Here is a 23,042-nt window from a genome sequence, read left to right on the forward strand (position 1 = left end):
AGAGCCCGCATGCTGCAATGAAGATCCGTGTGCTGTAACTAACACGCAGTGGAGCCAAATAAATAAATATTAAAAATAGAAACTTGAAAGGAATATATTGTTATTTTTGGTTATCTTGAAATTAAATTTAACTTTTGGTCTTTTAACTGCTGTTTTCTGCCTTGGGTCTCTTTCCAGAGGAATTTCTGAAGATGGTCAAGTGCAGTGTGATTTATGAGGCAGTGAAGGGCAAGTACTTTGCAGTGAGGAGGACCTGCTTACTTTGGGGAAATCAATGGAGCACGTCAGTCTGCAGCACACTTCCTGTCTTAATGGTCCTAAGCTCGATCAATACTTGAAATTTAACTTCGTCATCAGTCTGTGGGCAGCGTGTGCTTTGCAGCCTTCCTTCCATCAGCGTCAGATATATGGCCAGACTTATTACAGATGGAGCTAGTTACATTTTCCTGCTTGGTTTTGCATCTTCTTTAAGTCTTGTCCACTGGCATGTTTTAAGGATATAAAATGTGTTGTGCTGTAAGCCAAGTAATGATTTAAACCTTGAAATTACCTGGTTAGAGAAGGGGGCGTTGGACAGATGCACAAAATCTATAGCATGGTTGTTTATCATTTCTTCTTCCTAAAAAATTTCCCATTGAAAGGTATTTCAGTAGATTCTCCAACATCTTAGAGAGCATTTCTAGCACTAACTGTGGCTTTCTTTTCACAGATTCTCTAACCATGGCACAGGTAGAGAAACGAGGGGGTTTGCTCAGGAAATCTTCAGCCTACAAAAAACCACTGAAGGAAAAAGTGGTGCTGATGTATGATGAGATCTTCATGGTAAGGCCTGGAGCCCTAACATTGGGCACAGGTTGACTCCTTAGTTTCTTGTTCCAAAATGAGAAATAAGCTCACCTCTGCCTGCTACCTACCTTCTAGTTCTTCAGAGGGAGAAAGAGAGAGAACAAGGGTGAGGGTGAGCTCTCTCATGGTAGAAATTATGATCATGTGTTAATTAATATAGATTGTTATTATGTTGTTCTTATAGACTGTTGCCTTGAGCTGGGTAAAACAATTGAAAGGAGGGAGGAAGGCTCAGGAAACTTTTCTGATATCTATAAGACTTTTCTTCCTTATGATTTTTTTTTTTTTTTTTGGCTGTGCCTCGTGGCATATGGGATCTTAGTTCCCTGGCCAAGGATTGAACCTGTGCCCCCTATAGTTGAAACGTGGAGTCTTAACCACCGGCCCGTCAGGGAAGTCCCCTTATGATTTGACATAAGGACCTTTCTATCCTAGATGTCCCTTGAATTTCCTTTTGGCTCTAGAATTCTATCTAATTCAGATATTTTAAAAAGATGCACTATTATGTTCCATCTCAAGTTGTTAGTGGACAGAACAATTGCTTAGTTAGACTATCTCATCTTCCAATTCTATGAGAAGACTGAGGAATTATTAGCAATTAGATTAGGGGATTTCTTTGGGTCTTCAGAACTGCTTATTGACCATGGTCCAAGCCTGTGTTGTAAAATGTACCCTATCAGGGAAGGTTAGAGTGATTAGATACCCTGCAGATGTACTTGACTTCTGAAATCCTAGTCATTAGTAGTACATGTAAACATTTAAAACATGTAATACTTGTAAAAGGAGTTAACCATATCTTGTGTAAATCTTGTGGACTCTCTTTCCTAGAAGGAGGATAATGATAATATTTACCCTACCTGGCTCACTGGGCCGTTGTATTTCATGTATGTGAATGGGCTTTGACAACTGAGCAACGTACAAATACAATGGGGATGCATCATAATATGACTAATTGATTCAGATGGCTAGGTTCACTTCTCGCTAAGAAGAGAAAAATTTGAGGGAGATTCTTGAGTTCCTACTATGTGCCTGACATTGTTCTAAATGCATCACCAAACACATTAGCTCTAATTCTGACAAGAATGCTGCAAAAAGGCTATGTTTTTACATGTGCCATGTAAAAGAGCATGATAATGAGAAAACTGGCAGTCACAGCTAGAAAGTGAAGGAGCTGTGATTTGAACCCTAGTGTCTGACTCCAGAGTCCTTGTTCAACTTTGCCACATGGCCTTGGATAAATAACTTGATCAAGTAAAACATCTAATTCTTGGCAAGCCTTAGAGACAAAGTTTGACATGCAGACAGTTAATACAGAATTGCCCAGGGCAGTATAGGTGGCTATACAGAGAAAATGAGTGGTTATTAGGATCCTATTAGGGCTCTTTCTATGTTAAGTAATAAGCTTGGTATACATATGACTCCTGCTTGAGAGAGCTTTGAGCATGGGAAATGCCAGCTCCATGAATTCCCTGTTTCATATATAAACAACAAAATGATATTACAGAAATGTGAGGGTCAATGTGTGGCCCCTCTTGGGGAGCAGGACTTGAGAGAAAGGAATGGAAAGAATTCACTAAATGAGAACATTATTAGAAGGCCAGAAATGTTGCTTCTTTATGTCATTCTCAATTAAAAAGCCAGAGGAGATTCCTAGGATAATATCTTCTTATTTGATCGGAAGTTCTTATCTAATGAAGACATTAGTTCTTGGTAGTAATTTTAAAAGGTCAATTTAAGGTAAGGTGATAGCAGGCAATTGACATACTGGTTTTATGTCATTAGCTTTCCTGTGAAGTAAGGGTTCTCTTTTTCTTATTTCACTCACTAACCAGAAGCCTCTAACTTCCTAGAATTTCTGTTTGAAAATTATTGCTAAGAACATTTGGATTTTAGCACCATAATTTTACTAATTATGGACCAATTTGAAGTAAGAAAAGAGAGTATTACAGGCTCTGTACAGAGGACTAAATGCATACGGGAGGGCAAGTAGAAGCAGGATGTTGTAAAAATCATGGCAGTATTACTTAGATGATCTGGGTTCTGGCTCCTGCACTTGTGTAAGTCTTGTGGACTCTATTTCCTAAAAGGAGGATAATGATAATATCTACCCTGCCTGGCTCACTGGGCCATTGTATTTCATGTATGTGAATGGGCTTTGAAAACTGAGTACCATACAAATACAATGGGGATATATCATAATATGACTAACTGACTCAGATGGCTAGGTTCTTTTCTTGCTAAGAAGAGAAAGATTTGAGGGAGGTTCTTTGAGCCATTTAACTTTTGGTGCAGGGAATATATATCCATGCACAATGTCTTCCATTTGGGAAAAGAACCCAAAAAACTTGTTCCCCATTATAGCTGTTTGGAATGACCAAGCATTTTCAAAGTTAAATGTGTAGTGACCCTTTCAAATGTGTTCTTAATGCTTTGGTGTTAGCTGGGGATATTGAATATACTTATCTTCCGGTTTCAGACAGAGGACCCTAGTAAGTGCAGTCCTCGATTTTGGGAGGAGCTCTTCCTTATGAAGGTAAGACTTGGTGGCACCTGTGGATTTTCCTGGAACTGAGATTGCCTTCACATGTGTTCTAGGTGCTGCAGTAAAAATGCACTCAGGCCCTTATTGTTTCCTCGTTAGGTGAATTTAGAGTACCTAGAAGGCAAGCTGGAATCTCTTGATGGTGAGGAGTTAATGAAGATCAAGGAAAATATTAATTGCTTATTTCAACACTGCATCCAGGCTCTGGGAGAGGAGCATCCAATTCGAGTGGTCAATGCATTGCAGGTACAAGGCTGGGAGACTGGGGAAGTCTTGTTTAATAGGAGAAAGAAATTGTAATACATTTATTGGAACTTGAGGAACCTAAAATTGCCCTTAGGTTTGAGGCTTGCTTTCTTTGTTTTTTCTTTATTTCTTTAAGTAATCAAACATCTATGCCATGTTTGTTTAGCCATCTTCCTGGTTAAACAAATTGATGCCTATAGTAGTTATCTTGTCCATTTGTATAATTTGATCTAATGCCAAGGAGGATTGTTTGACAGAATTTTTATTATTACTTGAGGACAGGAAGAGAGAGAGAGGAAACTCTGGCAAGGTTGATTAGTCTACAGCAAAAATCAGAAGACTTTCTTAATTAAATAAACAGTATTTTCTTAACGTGAGGTTTCAGAAGGTCCTTGACTCCCTGAAGTTACATGTAATATTTTATGTGTAAATGTACGTTATGTGTATATGCACATTTTTTTTGGAGAGAGGGCTTTTGTCAGATTCTCAAAAAGGTCTGTAACTCTAAAAACATTAAGAATCATTATTCTTTTTTTTTTTTTTTTTTTTTTTTTGCGGTACGCGGGCCTCTCACTATTGTGGCCTCTCCCGTTGCGGAGCGCAGGCTCCGGACGCACAGCCTCCGCGGCCATGGCTCATGGACCTAGCCGCTCCGCAGCATGTGGGGTCTTCCCGGACCGGGGCATGAACCCGTGTCCCCTGCATCGGCAGGCGGACTCTCAACTACTGCGCCACCTGGGAAGCCCTAAGAATCACTATTCTTAATGCTAAGTGGCATGATCGTGAGGAATATTCATTATTCTTGAACTACATTCATTATTTCTTGAATTACTGTTACGTGCTAAGCATTGAGCTGGTGGGATATATTATAGGCTTCTTGAGGGCAAAGACAGTATTATTCAATACTTTGTTCCTAATGTGTAGAACAGTGCCTGGCAAATAACTTTCTAGAAGTAAATTTTTTTGAATGAATGATGGGCAAAATTTCTAGAGTTTATAGTCTAGTAGCTCCAGTGTAGCCTAGATTAGGCTGACTATTTAGGGTAGTGATTGACAAGCTTAGAATATGAAGAACTGATGACAGCATAAAGGATTTTGTTGGAACTTTTGGTAGATTGGGTTTAAGTTTCTAACTTACAAGTTGGGCAGATCACTTTGTGAGCCCCAGTTTTCTCATCTGTAAAATGTAGAAATTACCTCTTGAGTTGATGCCCCAGAGAGGTGGACCATGTTTATCCTGTAGCTTTGTTAACCCTTGGACAGTAAATTCTACATTTCGAGCATCACAGTTGTAGTGACTCATTAATTGAAAGTTGAAATGGAAGTTGGAAATTGTACTTCCTGTAATTATCGTGGCTTACTGTGGGGGCATGAATTATAAACTGATTTTAGTCCAGTGAAAATAAATTGACATTAAGCCACTTGGTGACCCATAAAAATATAGTACATTTATTATAATACCTGATATTTATTGAGCTGTAACAAAGTTAAGTTCCAGGCACTATTCCAGGAACTTTAACAGAGTTCCAGGGAGTATTCTAAGTGCCTTACAGTATTAATTCACATAGCCATCACAACATCCCTATGAGGTTAATGCTATTATCATTCCCATTTTATAGCTGAGAAAAATGAGGCACTGAAAAGTTAACTAATTTGTCCAGGCTCACACAGCTAGTAAGTAGTGGATGGGGATTGTAATGAATTTTTAAGATTTGAATTGATTGGTTGTTATCATATAGGGACCTCTGTAGTTATTAAAAATGGTAAACTATTATGTAAATTCTAAAACTAATGTTAAATAAAGGAAAGCTTCACCAATCCCATGATTCAAACTCAAGAACTGTTTTTTATTTTTATTTTTTTGTGGTACGCGAGCCTCTCGCTGCTGTGGCCTCTCCCGTTGCGGAGCACAGGCTCCGGACATGCAGGCTCAGCGGCCATGGCTCACGGGCCCAGCCGCCCCGCGGCACGTGGTATCTTCCCGGACCGGGGCACAAACCCGTGTCCCCTGCATCGGCAGGCGGACTCGCAACCACTGCGCCACCAGGGAAGCCCCCTGTTTCTTATTTTTGAATATCACCTTCCAGTCTTTGCAGTGTAATTTTTAAAAAGTGGATGGCCAGAAAATAAAAAAAAGAGGATGACAAGTTTCAGTTGCTGTTCCTCTTTTCATTTCTGGATTTTGCACATATTAAGACCCAGACTGTGTTTTGGAGCTCAGAGAATAGAGCAGTTGAATGTCAGCTGTGTAAGGAGAAGGTTCTGAGGTTGCAGTGTGAAGCTACCGATCCAATGCCCTTTGCATTTTGAGACTTCCTTTCTAGAAAGAATTCTTTCTCTCATCTCTGCAGACCTTGTGTGCACTCATTCGAGGAGTCCATCAAAAAAATAAGTCTACCTCTGGGTTTGACATTATCAACATGCTGATGGGCTTTGACAAGGCGGAGCTGTGCATGAAGGTGAGACATAAGCTGTAGATGTGCCTGTGGATGTCTGCTTCTGACAGCTGTTCATGGATCATCTGCAGACAGTTAGATGCACTAGAAGATTTGGACTCAGACATAGATGATTGAATTTTTATTCTTTTAAATTTATTTTTGGCTGCATTGGGTTTTTGTTGCTGTGCGCTGGCTTTCTCTAGTTGCGGCCAGCGGGGGCTACTCTGTTGCGGTGCGCGGGCTTCTCATTGTGGTGGCTTCTCTTGTTGTGGAGCTTGGGTTCTAGGCATGCAGGCTTCAGTAGTTGCAGCACACGGGCTCAGTAGTTGCAGCTCATGGGCTCAGTAGTTGCAGCGTGTGGGCTGTAGGGCACACGGGCTTCAGTAGTTGTGGCTTGCGGGCTCCAGAGCACTGGCTCAGTAGTTGTGGCTCCTGGGCTCTAGAGCACAGGCTTAGTAGTTGTGGCACATGGGCTTAGTTGCTCCGCGGCATGTGGGATCTTCCTGGAGTAGGGCTCGAACCCGTCTCCCCTGCATTGGTGGGCGGATTCTGAACCACTGCACCACCAGGGAAGTCCCTCATATGGTAATTCTATGTTTACATTTTGAGGAAATTCCAAACTGTTTTCCAAAGTGGCAGTACCATTTTACATTTTCCCCAGCAATGTGTGTGTGTGTGTGTGTGTGTGTGTGTGTGTGTGTGTGTGTGTGTATGAAATGTCTATTCAAATCCTTTACCTGTTTGTAGATTGAATTATTTGTCTTTTTATTGTTGAGTTGTAACAGTTCTTTATATATTTTGGATACAAGTCCCTTATCAAATATCTGATTTGCAGTATTTGTCACTATCTTGAACGAATGTTGTTCATAATATGAACTTTGAAGAACCTGTCTTCTCTCATTCACTACATTTAAAATAAAGAAATCTGTATGCCAAAGAATCCTTATAGTGATTAGTTTATTTTTTAAAAGTTACAAATATGTGGGACTTCCCTGGTGGCGCAGTGGTTAAGAATCTGCCTGCCAATGCAGGGGACACGGGTTAGAGCCCTGGTCCAGGAAGATCCCACATGCCGCAGAGCAGCTAAGCCTGTGCACCACAACTACTGAGCCTGTGCTCTAGAGCCCGTGAGCCACAACTACTGAAGCCCGCATGCCTAGAGCTTGTGCTCCACAACAAGAGAAGCCACTGCAATGAGAAGCCCATGCACTGCAATGAAGAGTAGCCCCCACTCACTGCAACTAGAGAAAGCCCATGTGCAGCAATGAAGACCCAACGCAGCCACAAATAAATAAATAAAATAAATAAATTTATTAAAATAAAAACGTTACAAATATGCAATTAGGAATACACAAAGATTTAGTACCTGGAGTCAGTTCTTTTTTTTTTTTTTTTTTTAAAGATGTTGGGAGTAGGAGTTTATTAATTTTATTAATTTATTTTTGCTGTGTTGGGTCTTCGTTTCTGTGCGAGGGCTTTCTCTAGTTGTGGCAAGCGGGGGCCAGTCTTAATCGTGGTGCACGGGCCTCTCACTATCACGGCCTCTCTTGTTGCGGAGCACAGGCTCCAGATGCGCAGGCTCAGTAGTTGTGGCTCACAGGCCTAGTTGCTCCGCAGCATGTGAGATCCTCCCAGACCAGGGCTCGAACCCGTGTCCCTTGCATTAGCAGGCAGATTCTCAACCATTGCGCCACCAGGGAAGCCCTGGAGTTAGTTTTTAGTTCTAACCTTTTACAGTCTATATATATATATATATATATATATATATATATATATGTGGTAAAATCCCTAATATCTTTTTCATTCTTACAGTTTTCACTACTGTCTATATACTGCTGATTACTAAGTCTCTATCTTTAGCCTTAATTCCTCCTGAGTCTCAGACCTGTTCTCTTTAAGCACTTGCTGAATATACCCACTTGTTTGGCATATCCAAACCTCTTGTTTGGCATATCCAAAATGGAACTTATTGTTTTCTATACTTCTGTTCTTCCTCATTCATTCTGTGTCAGAATGGGGATACCTGTCTTCCCAGTTCCCCAAGCCAAAGACCTGAGAGTCACCCTTGACGCTTTGCTATCCCTCATCTTTCATATCCAGACTATCACCATGTTCAGCTAATTTTACCTCAGCTCATACTTCTCATATCTGTTTTTTTCTTTTTTTCCTCTACTGCCAAAGTCCCCATTATCCCTGAACTATTGCAGTGATGCCTTCATTCTTTTGACAAACATTTGTTATGCTCCTCTGTGCCAGGCATCGGGGATACAGAGGCAAATAAGACGTGGCAACCATCCTCAGAAAATTGATAGGTTAGTCTTCTTTTGTCTCCCTCTCTCCAGCCTTACCATCTTTAAATCTGTCATCCACGCTGGCAGCAGAGTGATGTAACTTAACACTCAAATCTTTCTTGCTTAAAACCCTTCATTAAAAAAAAAAACAAAAAACAACAACAAAAAAAAAAAACCCTTCATTAGTTTCCTATCACTAAAAGGATAAAGACCAAACTCCCTCATTAGCTGTATAAAACTTTTATGATCTTCTTTCTATTTATTTCTCAAATCGCATCTCTCATCACTGTGCCTCACTCTTTATACTTCTATAAAAACAAACTGCCTGTATTCCAACTGCATATCCAGGGCCATTTCATTCTTCAAGTGTCTTTGATCAAGCTAATGCCTGTCTAGAATTCCTTTCCTCCTCAAGTTTTAATTAATTCCTACTGATTTTTCAAAATACAGCCTGTCCCTGAGGAGTCCTGGAATAGGTAACTTCTGAGCTAATTCCCTTCCTCCATATATATTACTGTCATAGTAACCATTAAACTGTTTATTTGTTTTTCTCTCCTGTTAGACTAAAAACACCTTGAGAGCAAGGGTCATTGTCTTATTTTTTTCTTATTTTCTTTGAAAGCACAATATTTAGCGTATAGTAGACTCTTACTACATATTTGTTGAATTGACCTGAAGTAGCTTATTTTGAACCTTCACTTGACCTTCCAGCACACTAAATCCTTTTTTTTTAAGATTTATTTATTTATTATTTATTTATTTAATTTATTTTTGGCTGTGTTGGGTCTTAGTTGCAGCATACGGAATCTTCGTTGAAGCATGTGGGATCTTTCATTGCGGTGCACAGGCTTCTCTCTAGTTGTGGCCCGCGGGTTTTCTCTCTCTAGTTGTGGTGCGCAGGCTCCAGAGCGCGTGGGCTCTGTAGTTTGCGGCACGTGGGCTCTCTCACTGAGGTGCGAGAGCTCAGTAGTTGTGGCGTGCAGGCTTAGTTGCCCCATGGCACATGGGATATTAGTTCCCTGACCAGGGATCGAACCAGCATCCCCTGCATTGTAAGGTGGATTCTTTACCACTGAACCACCAGGGATGTCCTGCTAACTCCTTATTCTCCGTTCATTTTCCTCCTTTATTTAATGTAAAATATTTCTTTTTTTCTTCCTTGTAGTATCTAAAGGTTTCATCTTTTGACTACATTGGATAAAACAGTTGGTTGTTAGTACAAGTGTTAAACTCTAATCACATTGTCTAGTAGAAGCGACCAGGATGGATATGAGCTAGCTTTGTTGGATAGTGCATATGGCCAGTGAACAGCTAGTAGTGATGTTATCTCTTTGTTGTTTGTTCAGTGTGCCTGCATCAAGTGATATGCTTTCTTATCAAATAATGAAACATACCTAGCTGTTTAACCATTATTATTAACCTTTAACTTAATCATTTGTTTAATTTATTATTTAAAATTTATTTAATAGAATTTAATTTTATTTAGTTTATTATTTATTGTTTTTAATTTGTATATTATTTAACTGTTATTAATCTTTTAAAAAATTTCATTCTAATCTGAAGGTTTATATGAGGGTGATAGGCTGCAAACATTCATTTGCTGGAATAGTAAATTCTTTATTTTTCTGTGCGGTTGTTCTAAGGCATTTTTCCCAAAATAGCTAGACTTAGTTAGAAGTCTTCCTTTTTTATGTCTAGTCTTGCAAGGCCTAGGCCTAAGGGAATGATATGGTTGCTTCATTTTATTTTATTCACATTACCCTACATAACATAACCCAGAGTTTGACAAAGACATGGTGGAGATGTTCTTTGATATGGTTTAATACTTAATGGTTCTCTTTCTCAGAACTTGATGGAGAGTTTGGATTCATTGCTTTGTGCAGAAGGTTCTGAAAGTCTGAAGAGCTTATGTCTGAAACTTCTCCTCTGCTTAGTGACTGTAAGTAACTTACCTATATGTTTCTTTGTCAAGGGTGTAAATTGACAGCAGGGGCAAATTTGAATTCTTGAGCCCGAAGTTAGAAAGGAAAAGAGAAAAAAAATCTCTACTGGGCCATTACATCACTCTGTTGTGTTTGTGTAGAAGGAAGTTATTTGTATGGGCTTTCGCTTCCTAGAAGTTGCTCTTTGGAGCAACTGCTGACATTTTTAACCTGTACCAGTCTGGATTGTTAGATTTTGCCCTTCATCAGGTCTCATTTGGAAACAGTTTTTGTGATTCTGAATATTTTTATTTGTCCTGACTTTGATTTTATAGCTGGAAGCTGGCCTGTACCTTCTAGTGGGAGGAGGGTAGGGTGTTATTCATTTACTTCAGGTGGTTTCCTTTCCCTGCCACTGCTTGAAGACTTCTGGATCATAAAGTTCTTCCTGTGCATCTGCGGAATGAAACCCAAGAAACTGTTAGGCAAATGCTTTTGTGAGGGTATGAGAGAAACAATGAGAAGTTCAAAGATTTAGGAAGTTTTAATTTGCTAATTTCTTACCCTTCTAGTGTCTTGTCTATTCAGGCTCAGGTGGCTTTGGGAGTTCTTTAAGATCTGTTAAGTATCTAGTAGAATGTTTTAACATTTCTGTTTCTCTTAGATACTAGGTGAGGAGATATACATGAGATATCAGAGTGTCTTAGTATAGACTTTAAATAGCCTTTTATTATATTCAGGTGACAGATAACATCAGCCAGAACACTATCCTGGAGTATGTAATGATCAACAGCATATTTGAAGCAATTTTACAGGTAGGTCAGTTCCCTTGTCACCTCTTTCTTTTTTGGGTAAACCACGTCCTCAAGCACTCTCACCATTTTTGGTTCTGGTTACAGATACTCTCCCACCCGCCAAGTCGTAGGGAACATGGGTATGATGCCGTAGTCCTCTTGGCTTTGCTGGTGAACTACAGAAAATATGAGGTAAGTGGGTCCCTTAATGGAGAGCTGTTACCTTTCTACAATATTCCTAAATGTGGCCACTCCTAGACGATTTTGCTTAATGTAGAAGACATGTTCTTGGTAAATGGTTTATAGATTAATTTTGATAAACCAATTCTAGAAGTCCTATGTTAGATGCCTGCGGTAGAGGATATAGCTGTTTAAAGGAATCCTGTGGTGTAACTTCTAAAAAAGTGAGTAAATCTCTCTTAATGTAATGGTTCCCAAACCCAGCTTATCATTAGAATCACCTAGTTGTCTTTTAAAAAAAATTTATTTATTTATTTGGCTGCGTTATGTCTTAGTTGCGGCACACGGGATCTTCATTGTGACGTGCAGGCTTTTCTAGTTGCGGTGTACAGGGGCTACTCTTTGTTGCGGTGGCTTCTCTTGCTGTGGAGCATGAGCTCTAGGTGTGCAGGCTTCAGTAGTTGTGGCTCGCGGGCTTCAGTAGTTGTGGCTTGTGGGCTTAGTTGCTCTGCAGCATGTGGGATCTTCCCGGACTAGGGATCGAACTCGTGTCCCCTGCATTGGCAGGCAGGCAGCCAGCCACTGCGCCACCAAGGGAAGTCCCTCAGTAGTTACTTTTTAAAAAGAAGATATTTCTGGGCCTTACTCTTTATTTTATTTATTTATTTACTTATTTGTCTGTACTGTGTGGCATGTGGGATCTTAGGTCCCTGACCAGGGGTCGAACCCATGCTCCCTGCAGTGGAAGCACAGAGTCTTAACAACTGGACCGCCAGGGAAGTCCCTGGGCCTTACTCTTTACACACCAAATCAGAATCTCTTAGGGGGTGAGACCTAGATATCTTTCTTTTTTTTTTAATATCTCCTTTTGAACGTGATGATCAGCCAGGATTGGGAACCACTGACCTAATGCATCTATTTTGAAATATTGGACTTATATATTGGCTTTCTGCAATGCAATCGATCCACTTGTATAAATATCAACTGTTGGTTTGGAGGCTCTTTCTGATTTTGATGGGAGTTGAAGACAGAGCCTTATCCATATTAATTCTGGAGTTCTTTTTGCCTCTGAATTAGTCAGGGATAGATTTATAGGTTTTGAGATAAAGAGGTGAACTCAGAGACTTATACTTGGATTGGTGCATCTACTTAATTCCCCTCAAAAGGTAGAATACACAGAAAAAGAAGGGGGCCACTTAGGGAAGACCAGGGGCCTCACTGGGGATTGCTTTGTAGGAATAGGGAGCACTTAGCACTGGGTCCTGGACACTAGGAGTACTTCACTGAACCCAGAAGTCAGGAGCTGCATTGAGGCAACTTGACTTTCTTCATTTAATAAGTAGCAATACTATGAGAAATGGGCCAGCTGGAGGGAATGTTTTCATTTTTGAGCTTCTGGATCTTCACTTAGTGATTTTTGATATGATTACTAGCCAGGTCAAAAGTGATGGGTAACATAAAATATGGAGCTTATTCTTATAAATAGGGATATGAAAGAAAGGCTGGCTGTGAGAAAGGAATACTTAAAGAGGGACTGGAATATGTGGAGCAATGTTAATGTGTTATAAATCCCAGGAGTTGATTGCTTTCATTGTCTTGGAGGAACTGACAGATGGTGTACAGAGCTACTAATAAATAAGTAATTTATCACCAACACCTGTTTTGCTGGTGCTCTGGAAGGGCAGGCATGGTAGCCATTTTGATCTCTGTCATGTGTAATAGCCTCTGGGGCCTTATTACAACAGCAGGAAAAATAGCTGAGGAAAAATGCTGAAGGTAGTTAAAGCGAGTTATGTGTGAAAGGAAAGAGCCATCATCAGTAATGAATATTTTTGGAACATTCTGCTGGATGTAGGCCACTCTGAGGCAATGGCTTGGCTTCTCTAAATGTGAACTGAGCCCTGGTTCAGCCCAGTAAGACTTTCTGAAATGTCAGCCTGAAAAATTGGACATGGCCAAGGAACTGGAGAAAATCATATTTCTTGAGTGGGGTATGCATCTCTAGTCTGTCAGAAACCCCAGAAGAATTAATACAGTAGGCGAGGGCAAGCTTGTAGGCATAATTTATCTGGGCTTTGCAGCTTTTGATATAAGTCAATCACCAGAAACCATTAAGGAAACCTGGTGACCATGGAACAGGAAGGTTTTTGATAGGAGCATGAGGAATTCCAGATGAACATAGCAAAACCAAAAGCTGGTGAAGTTTTATGCAAAATACAAGAGAGTGTGCTAGGGAGAACAACATTCTAGTTACCACCACAATCGATCCCATGACCAGTGGGGTAAGTTGTAACCTTTCCAGAAAGGTGCAGAGAGCACCAGAGAGGCTTGGTGTTCAGCTAAACACAGAGAAGAGAGATTAGGTGTTGGACTTAAGGAATGGAAGTAGTTCTTGCTCACTTCAAATAATGCATTCCATTTTAGTAATTTCATCTCAAGAGATAGAGGAGGCCAAAAAAAGAAAAAAAGGTCTAGGGAAGAGCAATGAAACTTGTTAAGTATGGTTTAGATCAAGTAAAGGCTGGACCCTATTAGAGTGATTCTGTGAAGGCTGACTGAGTGTGTAATCCTGTCTTGCTGATGAAAAGTAGATTGCCTTGAGTTTTAAAACATGACCACAACAGGTATATAGTGTTAAGGAAAATCAGTGTCTGACAGAATAGAAATTTTCACAGCATTAAGATCTTGGCCTTCTGGGTTGGCCAGGTCTTCTGAGATGAAGTGACTCAGTCCCCAACTGCTGCACTGAACATGATGTTTCCCAGAAATTACAAAATTGTTTATTATGTCCGGTTGTAAGTTGTTCCTTCTCTTTTTCTTTCTCTCTCTCCTTTTTCCCTACAGATCTTCCTTTGACTGTGATAAAAATGTCAAAGGAAAAGAAATATAGCTACCAATAATCGAGCCCTTATCATATGCCAGATACTGTGCTAAGGATTTTACTTGATTTAAGTCTCATAGCAACCCCGAGGAAGAAAACATTTTTCCCCATTTTACAGATGAGAAAATGGAGCTTAGGTTTATTAACGTGCCTAACTTGTCACAATAAGTCGAGGATCTAGAACTCAAATCCTTGATTTTAGCCACCTTGCCTTTTCCTCAACTGTTGCTAATGCATAGGCTGTTCTTGGTAATCAGATGGTCCTTATTATTACTTAAGACAGTCTACTTTTGGGAAGGTGATAACTAGGACTTTTCAAAAATTGTGCCAAGAGACAGTGGCCTGTTCTTTCTACTGTTGTTTTCATTTGATGGCATCTCAGGGTCAGCCTACTGCTGATTTTCAGTTCCAAGGATCCACTTGCTTTGGATGTTGTCTGAAGTCTGTAGCGTCAGCAGGATTTGACTGTTAGTTATAGGAAGAAGTATTGAGAGCCTTCCTCTGTCAGATCAAGTAACGAATGGAGTGAGTTTTACCTCCTTGAATTGTATTGTAGAAAACCTTGTAAACATTTGGGCTGTTAAAAAACAAAGCTTCTACTTCTCTATTCCCAGTTAGCATTCGAAAGATGCCCTCAGAAACATGATTAATAAAGTCTGTGGGGCGGGGGGGGGGGGGGGCGGTTAACCTTTCAGTTGGGTTTCCAGGCTTCTCAGTAATGTTTTCTTGGTTGCTGTAAAAACTGCCAATCTGAGAACTATTGTTTCTAGCTTCCCCTGGGTTAGAATTGGTGCCTGATCTGTAGTAGGTCTTTCCTCACATACTACGCAGGGGTTGTTTTCAAGGTGAGCACGTCATTGGTTCTCATCCCACTGGTAGGAGATGGCCCAGTTGCTTGATGAGTTTAAATATATATATATTTCCATTGCTTAATGAGTTTAAATATATATATATTTCCATATACTGCCCAGCTGAGATTGAATCTGGAAAAACTCAAGAAATCTTCCAATGTTTTAAGTGATGGGACAATCATTAAATCCCAGTGTCCTGACCAGATTGTAGTTTGGGTAATTACATCTTTTTTTTCAGTTCCCCTGCAGTGTTACTTGGGTATTGGATCTATAAATGGCCTCTCTGGCTGTTAAGCAGCTGCCACTTTCCACCCCCAAGGTGGCTTTGTTTTACGGGTGGGTGAATCAGTCCTTGGATATAGTTTGTGGAATGGTTAGGGAGCCTTTGGGATGAGTGTAAGTTAGCAACTTATTAATTTGTGCCTTATGGCAAGGGAGCTTTTATGCACCCCAAAAGACAGCTGTCCCTATAGACTCAGTAAATTATTGGCAGGATAGGACAAAGTGAGTGTTGTGGAGCGTTCACTTACTTCTTAGAAACAAATAAGAGGGAAAGATGGGAGAAGTGGCAGACTTAGGCCTGAGCTGATTCAGTCTAGAGGAAAATGTGGGTAGAAGTGTGTGTGTGTGTGTGTGTGTGTGTGTGTGTGTGTGTATCTGTGCATGCTTGGTGAATGCCCATGCACACTGAGAGATTTGCTGGAAATGGAGGAAGTCACCTGGCAAGATAGTTGGGCATAGATATTAGGAGCAGCACTCTAGAGAGAGCACCTTATGGAAACATTTTTGTGAACACTTTGTTAAATAGCTAATGGGTTCTTAACTAGGTCACACTCACCTGGAGTCTCTTCTCTTGTTTAATAGTCTGTGAATCCTTATATTGTGAAGCTGTCTATTGTGGATGATGAAGCCACGCTCAATGTGAGTATCTGGATCCTTGTGTATTGTTTTAATTACTTGCCTTTGGTGGCCTTACTTTTAGTAGATATTTAGAACAGAGAGTAGAGAGCTATTGTGTTAATTTCATCTGGCTATAAAGAGGGAATAGGTATTTCTTTTTAGAGCATCAGTGCTACTGTCTTACTGTTTTTTATTTTCTCGTCATGGAAGGAAGGTGTGAGGGGATATTTGCTTGCTAATCATGATGAAATGGTCAGTTATATTTCATGTTGTAGTGTGCTCAGGTTGATTATCCTACAGAGTCAAGAAGTTACATTTCCAAGAATAAGATTTAGATGGTATATCAAATCACCATGATGTACACTTTAAATATCTTACAATTTTGTGTGTCAATTATACCTCAATAAAGCTGAAATTAAAAAAAAAAAAAGGCTTAGATGACTCAATGTTGTGAGATTTCTTCTTGTAGAACCATCCAGATTATATTTATAGCCTGCCTTGGTGAAGCTGAAACATGGAGGATGATATATATCTGCTACTTATATCCATGGAGGTTTGGGAAATAACATCTGATCTCTGAATATAGGGAGGAAGAAGATGACCAGGTGTCTGGCTTTATTCTCTTTCCATCTTGCCCTCTTCATTCTTCTAATTTCTCTTCTGAAAAAAAGCACACATGATTCATTCTTGTGGCCTTAATTGATCTTTGTCATACGCTTAGCAGTTTCTAGGGGGAAAGTTGATAAATGCTTTAATATTTATTGGATGCTTCTTCCCATTACATTCCTGTTTTCCTGTGGCCTGAGAGTAGCTTGTCTTTGTTTTTAAAAATAAATTTATTTATTTATTTATTGTAGGCTGCATTGGGTCTTCGTTGCTGCGCACGGGCCTTCTCTAGTTGCTGTGAGCGGGGGCTGCTCTTCGTTGTGGTGCGCAGGCTTCTCATTGCGGTGGTTTCTCTTGTTGTGGAGCACGGGCTCTAGGCGTGCAGGCTTCAGTAGTTGTGGCATGCAGGCTCAGTAGTTGTGGCTCGCGGGCTCCAGAACAGAGGCTCAGTAGTTGTGGCACACGGGCTTAGTTGCTCCGCGGCATGTGGGATCTTCCGGGACCAGGGCTCGAACCCGTGTCCCCTGCACTGGCAGACGGATTCTTTTTTTTTTTTAATCACTGTTGGGGAAGCAATGACAGGTTCTTCATTTTTTTAAAAAAATTAATTAATTAATTTTACTTTTGGCTGCGTTGGGTCTTCGTTGCTGCGCCCAGCCTTTCTCTAACTGTGGCGAGCTGGGGCTACTCTTCGTTACGGTGTGCAGGCTTCTCATTGTAGTGGCTTGTCTTGTTGCGGAGCATGGGCTCTAGATGTGCTGCGGGCTTCAGTAGTTAGGGCTCATGGGCTCTAGAGCACAGGCTCAGTAGTTGTGGCGCATGGGCTTAGTTGCTCTGCGACATGTGGGATCTTCTTGGACCAGGGCTCGAACCCATGTCGCCCACATTGGCAGGCGGATTCTTAACCACTGCGCCACCAGGGAAGTCCCTGCACCTTCATTTAATGTGGGACTCGTCACTTTTATTATGGGTTGTTTTAGAGACATTCGAGAGCTTTTTGTTTGAAGATTCTAACTCTTTTCTTTTGAGGTGAAAATGATCCCAGTGAAATTGTCAGTGGTCTGAGCTGGTCTGTTTCATCCCTTGTTACTCTATTTTAATTGTATCTGGAACCCTTAAGTAAGATAATTAGATCAGAAAAATCTTTCCAAAGAAGTTCCTTTTGATCCTTTGACAATGTCTCTCAGAATTTCTGTCCTTGTTGCCTACTTTCAGGTAGAACTTCTTGGGCTTGGACCATGGCGCTGTAATTAGTGTTTTCTGTGGTCTAGTCATAGTATCACCAACAGCCCCTTATTTCACCTGTGCTATCTTTTTTTCTCTCTAGGGAATGGGGCTTGTGATTGCTCAAGCTTTATCTGAGTATAACAGGTAAGTCCACCTTTCCAGAAGGGAAGAGTCTAATTTTTGTTTGAATTGGTTGAGTAGGAAACAGGTTTGTTAAGAGTTCTTGGGTGAACGTCTCTTACCTATCCTAGAAGAGTACTTAGAGGTACAGCTGCTGGCAGATGCATTTGTTCTAGCTGGGCTTGATGGCTTTAGCAGCAGTTGTTTTTAACACTGGGGAGGAGTAGCCACCATGTTAGTGTCCATCTTTTGTTTAAGCAACTCTTACATTCAAACATTCTTATGCAACCTTTGGTATTTTATTGCAGAGCATTTTAACTAGTTTTCCAGCCATAAGCAGGCTCTTCCATTTAGCCCAATGTATCATATAAATACCATTTTCTATGTAAAAAAGGTTGTGAAACACTGCTTTTTGTATGCTTAAAAAAAAAGAAAAGAAAGCACTGTATTAGTTCTAGTTTGACAGATACTTCTTTTTCATCAGTAATCAACTGCAGCTTCCTAGAGTCCCTGTCTGTTCTGGGGGCTCTTTTCATTGATGCTTGCTTTCCCTCTTGCTGGGGATGGGGAAGGATTTGGTATTCAGTGAATGGAAACCAGAAGTGTATCTAATCCTGGCAAGGACCAGGCAGGATCTTTCTTACTCCTTTCCAGACTTTGCTTATACACAATTGGGTATTGGGATTTCAAATCTGTCCCATCTCCACAAATAGTTTAGCTCACAGATTTCCCTCCTTTTCCTTCAAAAACAAACAAGATTTTCACTGTTACAGCCTTAATTTTACTGTCACACTTTTCAAGTAATAGTCTGTTTGGGAAATAACTGGATCAGCCATATGTTAGAGCAGTTTCACACTTTTGCAGCTTGCTTTCTAAGACTCTCCCGAAGTAGCTGGGCATTTTGGTACACGCTACCTCAAGAGCAGATGGGTGCCTCTTAGCTTGCAGGGGAAACTGCAGTGACTGGGTTGTCATAACGCTTTTGTTTTTTGGAGTCAGTGAATTCTGCGAGTGAGCTGCTCTGATTACCACTTGGTATGCCAAGGACAAAGACACGTGATAAATAATACTAAAGTTGAATTTAGTTATTTTTGTTCAGGCAGTATAAAGACAAGGAAGAAGAACACCAAGGCGGTTTTTTCTCTGCTTTAACAAATATGGTAAGTCCTACTTGTTTTTTCTCTCCTGCTCAGAAATATATGAGATCTGCAGGGGTAGACAAATTTAGACTCAGAAGTTTATTTTATCTTATTTTTTGCGGTACGCGGGCCTCTCACTGTTGTGGCCTCTCCCGTTGTGGAGCACAGGCTCCAGATGTGCAGGCTTAGCGGCCATGGCTCACGGGCCCAGCCGCTCCGCGGCATGTGGGATCTTCCCGGACCGGGGCACGAGCCCGTGTCCCCTGCATCGGCAGGCGGACTCTCAACCACTGCGCCACCAGGGAAGCCCCAGAAGTTTATTTTTATTTTTTTTCCTAATATTTATTTATTTGACTGCCCTGGGTCTTAGTTGTGGCATGCAGGCTCTAGTTTCCTGACCAGGGATTGAACCCGGGCCCCCTGCATTGGGAGCATGGAGTCTTAATCACTGGACCACCAGGGTTAGAATTTTTTTTTTTTCCAATTAATCAATTCAATTTTTTAAAGACAACAAAAACAAAAAAAGCGTTCATATTAAGCCAGACTTTTGCTTCCTAAAGAGTTGGCTCTGTTTGAGGACTGATGCTATGGAACACACAATAGGAGGATTTAGATCCAAGTCCAACCCTGAGTGATCCTTGGCTGTCAGCAGTGGCCCCTTCATCTCTTATAGTTGGTCCTGGATTCGAGGGATTGGTGCAGTGATCTGAGCCACTCATCTAAAGGCTTAAGGTCTGGGCTGAGAGGTCCATAGTTTAGGAAAGTTATTGGTTCAGTTTGCAAGACTCCTGAGCAAGGTATCTCAACCTTAGCACGATAGGCATTTTAGGCCAGATAATCTGGGACTGATTTTTAAGATATAAATCTAGGAGTCTTGGAACTTAGATTCAGAAAGTCTGTCTTCTTGGGCATTAATATTCAAGTAATCAGCCCTAGAGCAAGACAGATTTTGAGTTCATTGCAAGAAACAGCAGTCCCCCCATCTTGTCCCCCAAAAGGCAACTCTTCCCCCACAATATCTATGCCTTCTTCATTCTCAGAGCCTACTGTCAAGGAAAGGACTTGATAAACTCTTTAACTCTGAAGCACAAATGGATAATCCCTCAGATGTCAGAGCAGTGTGAGTGCTGTATTGGTGTTTGATTAGATGAATTAGATATAATTATATTGCTCCCAGGGACCTTTGCCTTCTAGCCAAGAAGAAAAGGTTTTCTACCAAATAAATGAAGCTCCTGCTGCATGGTTTTGGGCATCAATAAGTAGGTGGAAAAGGTATTCTTAGATGGATGGGCATCTATCTCAGTGCCTCTGATATCACACATATTGGAGGCAGTCTACTCCATTTACTTATTCAACTGCCCTAGCTAGGACACAAACAAAAGGTTTTGTGATGTAAAAGATGGACAGTAGGTTTCATTTAGACAGTTCTGGTCTGAAACCCGGATATTCCCCCAAAGATGGCTCTGTGTTGGATGAACAGCCTGCTTTCCTTGTTCTTTGTGAGTTAGTTCCTGACTTCAAATAAGCAAATTCAAGGGCAGATGCAAAGTGATGAGGATGTTTAGGTTGCTGTTTACTTGTTGTCAGTGGTTATGTATTAACTTATGCATTAAAAAGGAGAGCTGGACAAAAGTACTGGGATTGTTTTTTTGCTTTTTAAAGTCCCTTTAAGTAAAGACAAGTTAGGGGAGCTCTCATTGTTTCATTTATTACTTATGATTATTTTAAGATCTTCAAAGTGAGCTGGTTTTGTTGTGTGTGACTGGTGGGCCAGGGTTCCAAGCAGCTTGTTTTTTGACTGATTAAAGGCTTGTAGGCACAGAGCGCCTCTCACGTTTCCCTGCTATAACTCTGCAATTTCCCTTTTCTTCCACAGGTGGGCAGCATGTTCATAGCAGATGCCCATGAGAAAATCTCAGTGCAGTAAGTGGCTGACGTTCTTGTTTGGTAACTTGAACATTAGTGTGGGCTCTCACTGGATATGAAAGTGTGAAATGTTACCTCTGCTAATCTTTTATAGATTCAAACTTTTTTGGTGATTTATCAACTGTTTCTTGAGTTTTAAACAATAATGGAACCTTAGAAAACTCTGCTTCAGTCACATGTATTGAGCCCCAAGAAGCTGAAAAACGGTTCCCAGCCGTCTCTGGAATGAAATGAAAGAGGGCTTGGTATCTGAGCCAGTTAAAGACTTAACTGGATTGGGGTGGAAGAGCAAGAGGGGGAAATAGTGAATGAAGTAGATAAGAACTAGTTCTAAGGAATTAAAGTTAAAGCTCTGACTGTATACCCTTTACATAAGCCCCAAAAGGAAATAAAGGGAGCATTAGAAACTCAAAGGGATTTATAGTGAGGAGCTGGAGTGAAATCTTATCTTGAGGGTTATACTCTTTTAACTTCTTCATTATAAGAGACTCTCCAATTTGTTCTCTTTTTCTTTAGAACCAACGAGGCCATCCTTCTGGCACTTTATGAAGCTGTTCATTTAAATCGGAACTTTATCACAGTGTTAGCCCAGGTTGGTTATATTAAAAACTTCAATTCTTTTTCTCCCTGAATTTCATACATGGCTGTGTCGTGTAAACCCTACTTTGCATTGGTGAGTGGTAGTTATAAAGAGTTGCCTCAGTTGCCTTTGCTTCATGTTCTCCTCAAATATGTATGTTTCCATCGGGTGCTGAAATGGATCTGATAACATGCAAAGTTAATGGTTTTGACCAGTTTACTGATTCAGCTAAACAAATGAGATGAGATTACTTCATTTTGCTCACCAGAAATCCCTTGGTATTATCTGCCCATATGGATTTTTATAACAGGCTTTCTGCTTTCTAAACCTCTGTGGAATTAACCAGAGATAAAATAGGCCACGTCACTTATCTTATTATCTTACCCATGTCCAAAGAAGAAGAGTACAAAATATCTTGTGCAGCGTAAGGTTAGCTGTTAACCAAAAAAAAGAAAAAAAGTTTACAAATATTGAAAGCAGAAAGTCATAGAATCCTGAGTGCTGGATCACTTGCCTAAGGGATAGCCTCGGTAGTTGGTACAGAAGGGAACTTAAATAGGTTGAAAACTTGAGTGATGCTCATGAAAGCTGTCTTAAAAAATTGATAAAGTATTTTTGTTTTAAAGCCAGACTGTTTAAAATATGTATGAAGGTTTCTTTTACAGGAAAGTTTGCTTATGCTTTTTTCTCAAAGGGCAGATGTGTATGGGATCCACTGAGTTTCAATAACAAAAAAAATAAGGTCAAAAAGCAGTGTGCTGGTTTGAGGGTCTGGCTAAGAGGGACTTATCATTTTTCATGACTGATAGCATGAGACTTTACCCACTATTCTCAGGGTGTTCCTTGTCTGCTCTTTGAATTCTGTAACTGATTTTAAAGGAAGAAGTGAGATGGGTAAAATCTGGTAAAGTTGTTGGGGAAGAGAAGGGAGTAGCCACCACTCAGTCCAATTTTCAAGAGCTGATGTGGCAGGGATGGCTAAGGAAGGTAAGGGAAAGAGGAGTTATCTGTTTTGGTCCCCAGTGGATGTCTCGCCCATGTCTCTGCCTCCCAGCCCCACACGCTCTTGTTTGTTGTGAAATGGGAAGGCTGCCCTCTGCATAGCTCTTTTTATAGTACCTGTTATCTCCTTGGCTCACCTGCATTTATTAGTCAACTATGTGGTCATTAGAACAGTCTGTAGATATGTTTTAGGTTGATCTGATAAGAATAGTCCCTTCTCAGATAGGTTCAAATAGGACAGCAAGTGCCCTTTTGTGTGTGTGTGGAATAATTCTCTGTTTTTTGTTTGTTTGTTTGTTTTGTTTTGTTTTTTACATGGGCCTCTCACTGTTGCAGCCTCTCCCGTTGCAGAGCACAGGCTCCAGACCGGGGCACCAACCCACATCCCCTGCATCAGCAGGCGGACTCTCAACCACTGTGCCACCAGCGAAGCCCCTATCCCAGTTTTTTATTCATATGGTTCTGCAGAAAAACTTATGTAATGGGAACTTAGTTGCTTAAAGAAAACTAGCCTGCAGAGCTTCTCATTAGAGTTTAGCAAGCATCAACAG

The 23,042-nt window shown here is 40.6% G+C and overlaps 1 protein-coding gene across 1 annotated transcript in view; it reads left to right on the forward strand.

Moving 5' to 3' along the window:
* The first annotated feature begins 720 nt into the window (after positions 1-720).
* The window catches only part of ARMH3 (armadillo like helical domain containing 3), a 153,296-nt gene continuing 130,974 nt past the window's right edge, over positions 721-23,042 (forward strand). Inside the window, exons 1-12 of the mRNA XM_065894692.1 lie at positions 721-822; positions 3,323-3,379; positions 3,488-3,634; positions 5,986-6,093; positions 10,210-10,302; positions 11,026-11,100; positions 11,185-11,271; positions 15,856-15,912; positions 17,825-17,868; positions 18,944-19,004; positions 20,860-20,906; positions 21,426-21,501. Of these exons, the coding sequence (XP_065750764.1) occupies positions 721-822; positions 3,323-3,379; positions 3,488-3,634; positions 5,986-6,093; positions 10,210-10,302; positions 11,026-11,100; positions 11,185-11,271; positions 15,856-15,912; positions 17,825-17,868; positions 18,944-19,004; positions 20,860-20,906; positions 21,426-21,501 (954 nt within the window). The remainder of the gene's footprint in view (positions 823-3,322; positions 3,380-3,487; positions 3,635-5,985; positions 6,094-10,209; positions 10,303-11,025; positions 11,101-11,184; positions 11,272-15,855; positions 15,913-17,824; positions 17,869-18,943; positions 19,005-20,859; positions 20,907-21,425; positions 21,502-23,042) is intronic.

The sequence above is a fragment of the Phocoena phocoena genome, chromosome 16, assembly GCF_963924675.1.
Source record: "Phocoena phocoena chromosome 16, mPhoPho1.1, whole genome shotgun sequence".
Classification (NCBI taxonomy): Eukaryota; Metazoa; Chordata; class Mammalia; order Artiodactyla; family Phocoenidae; genus Phocoena; species Phocoena phocoena.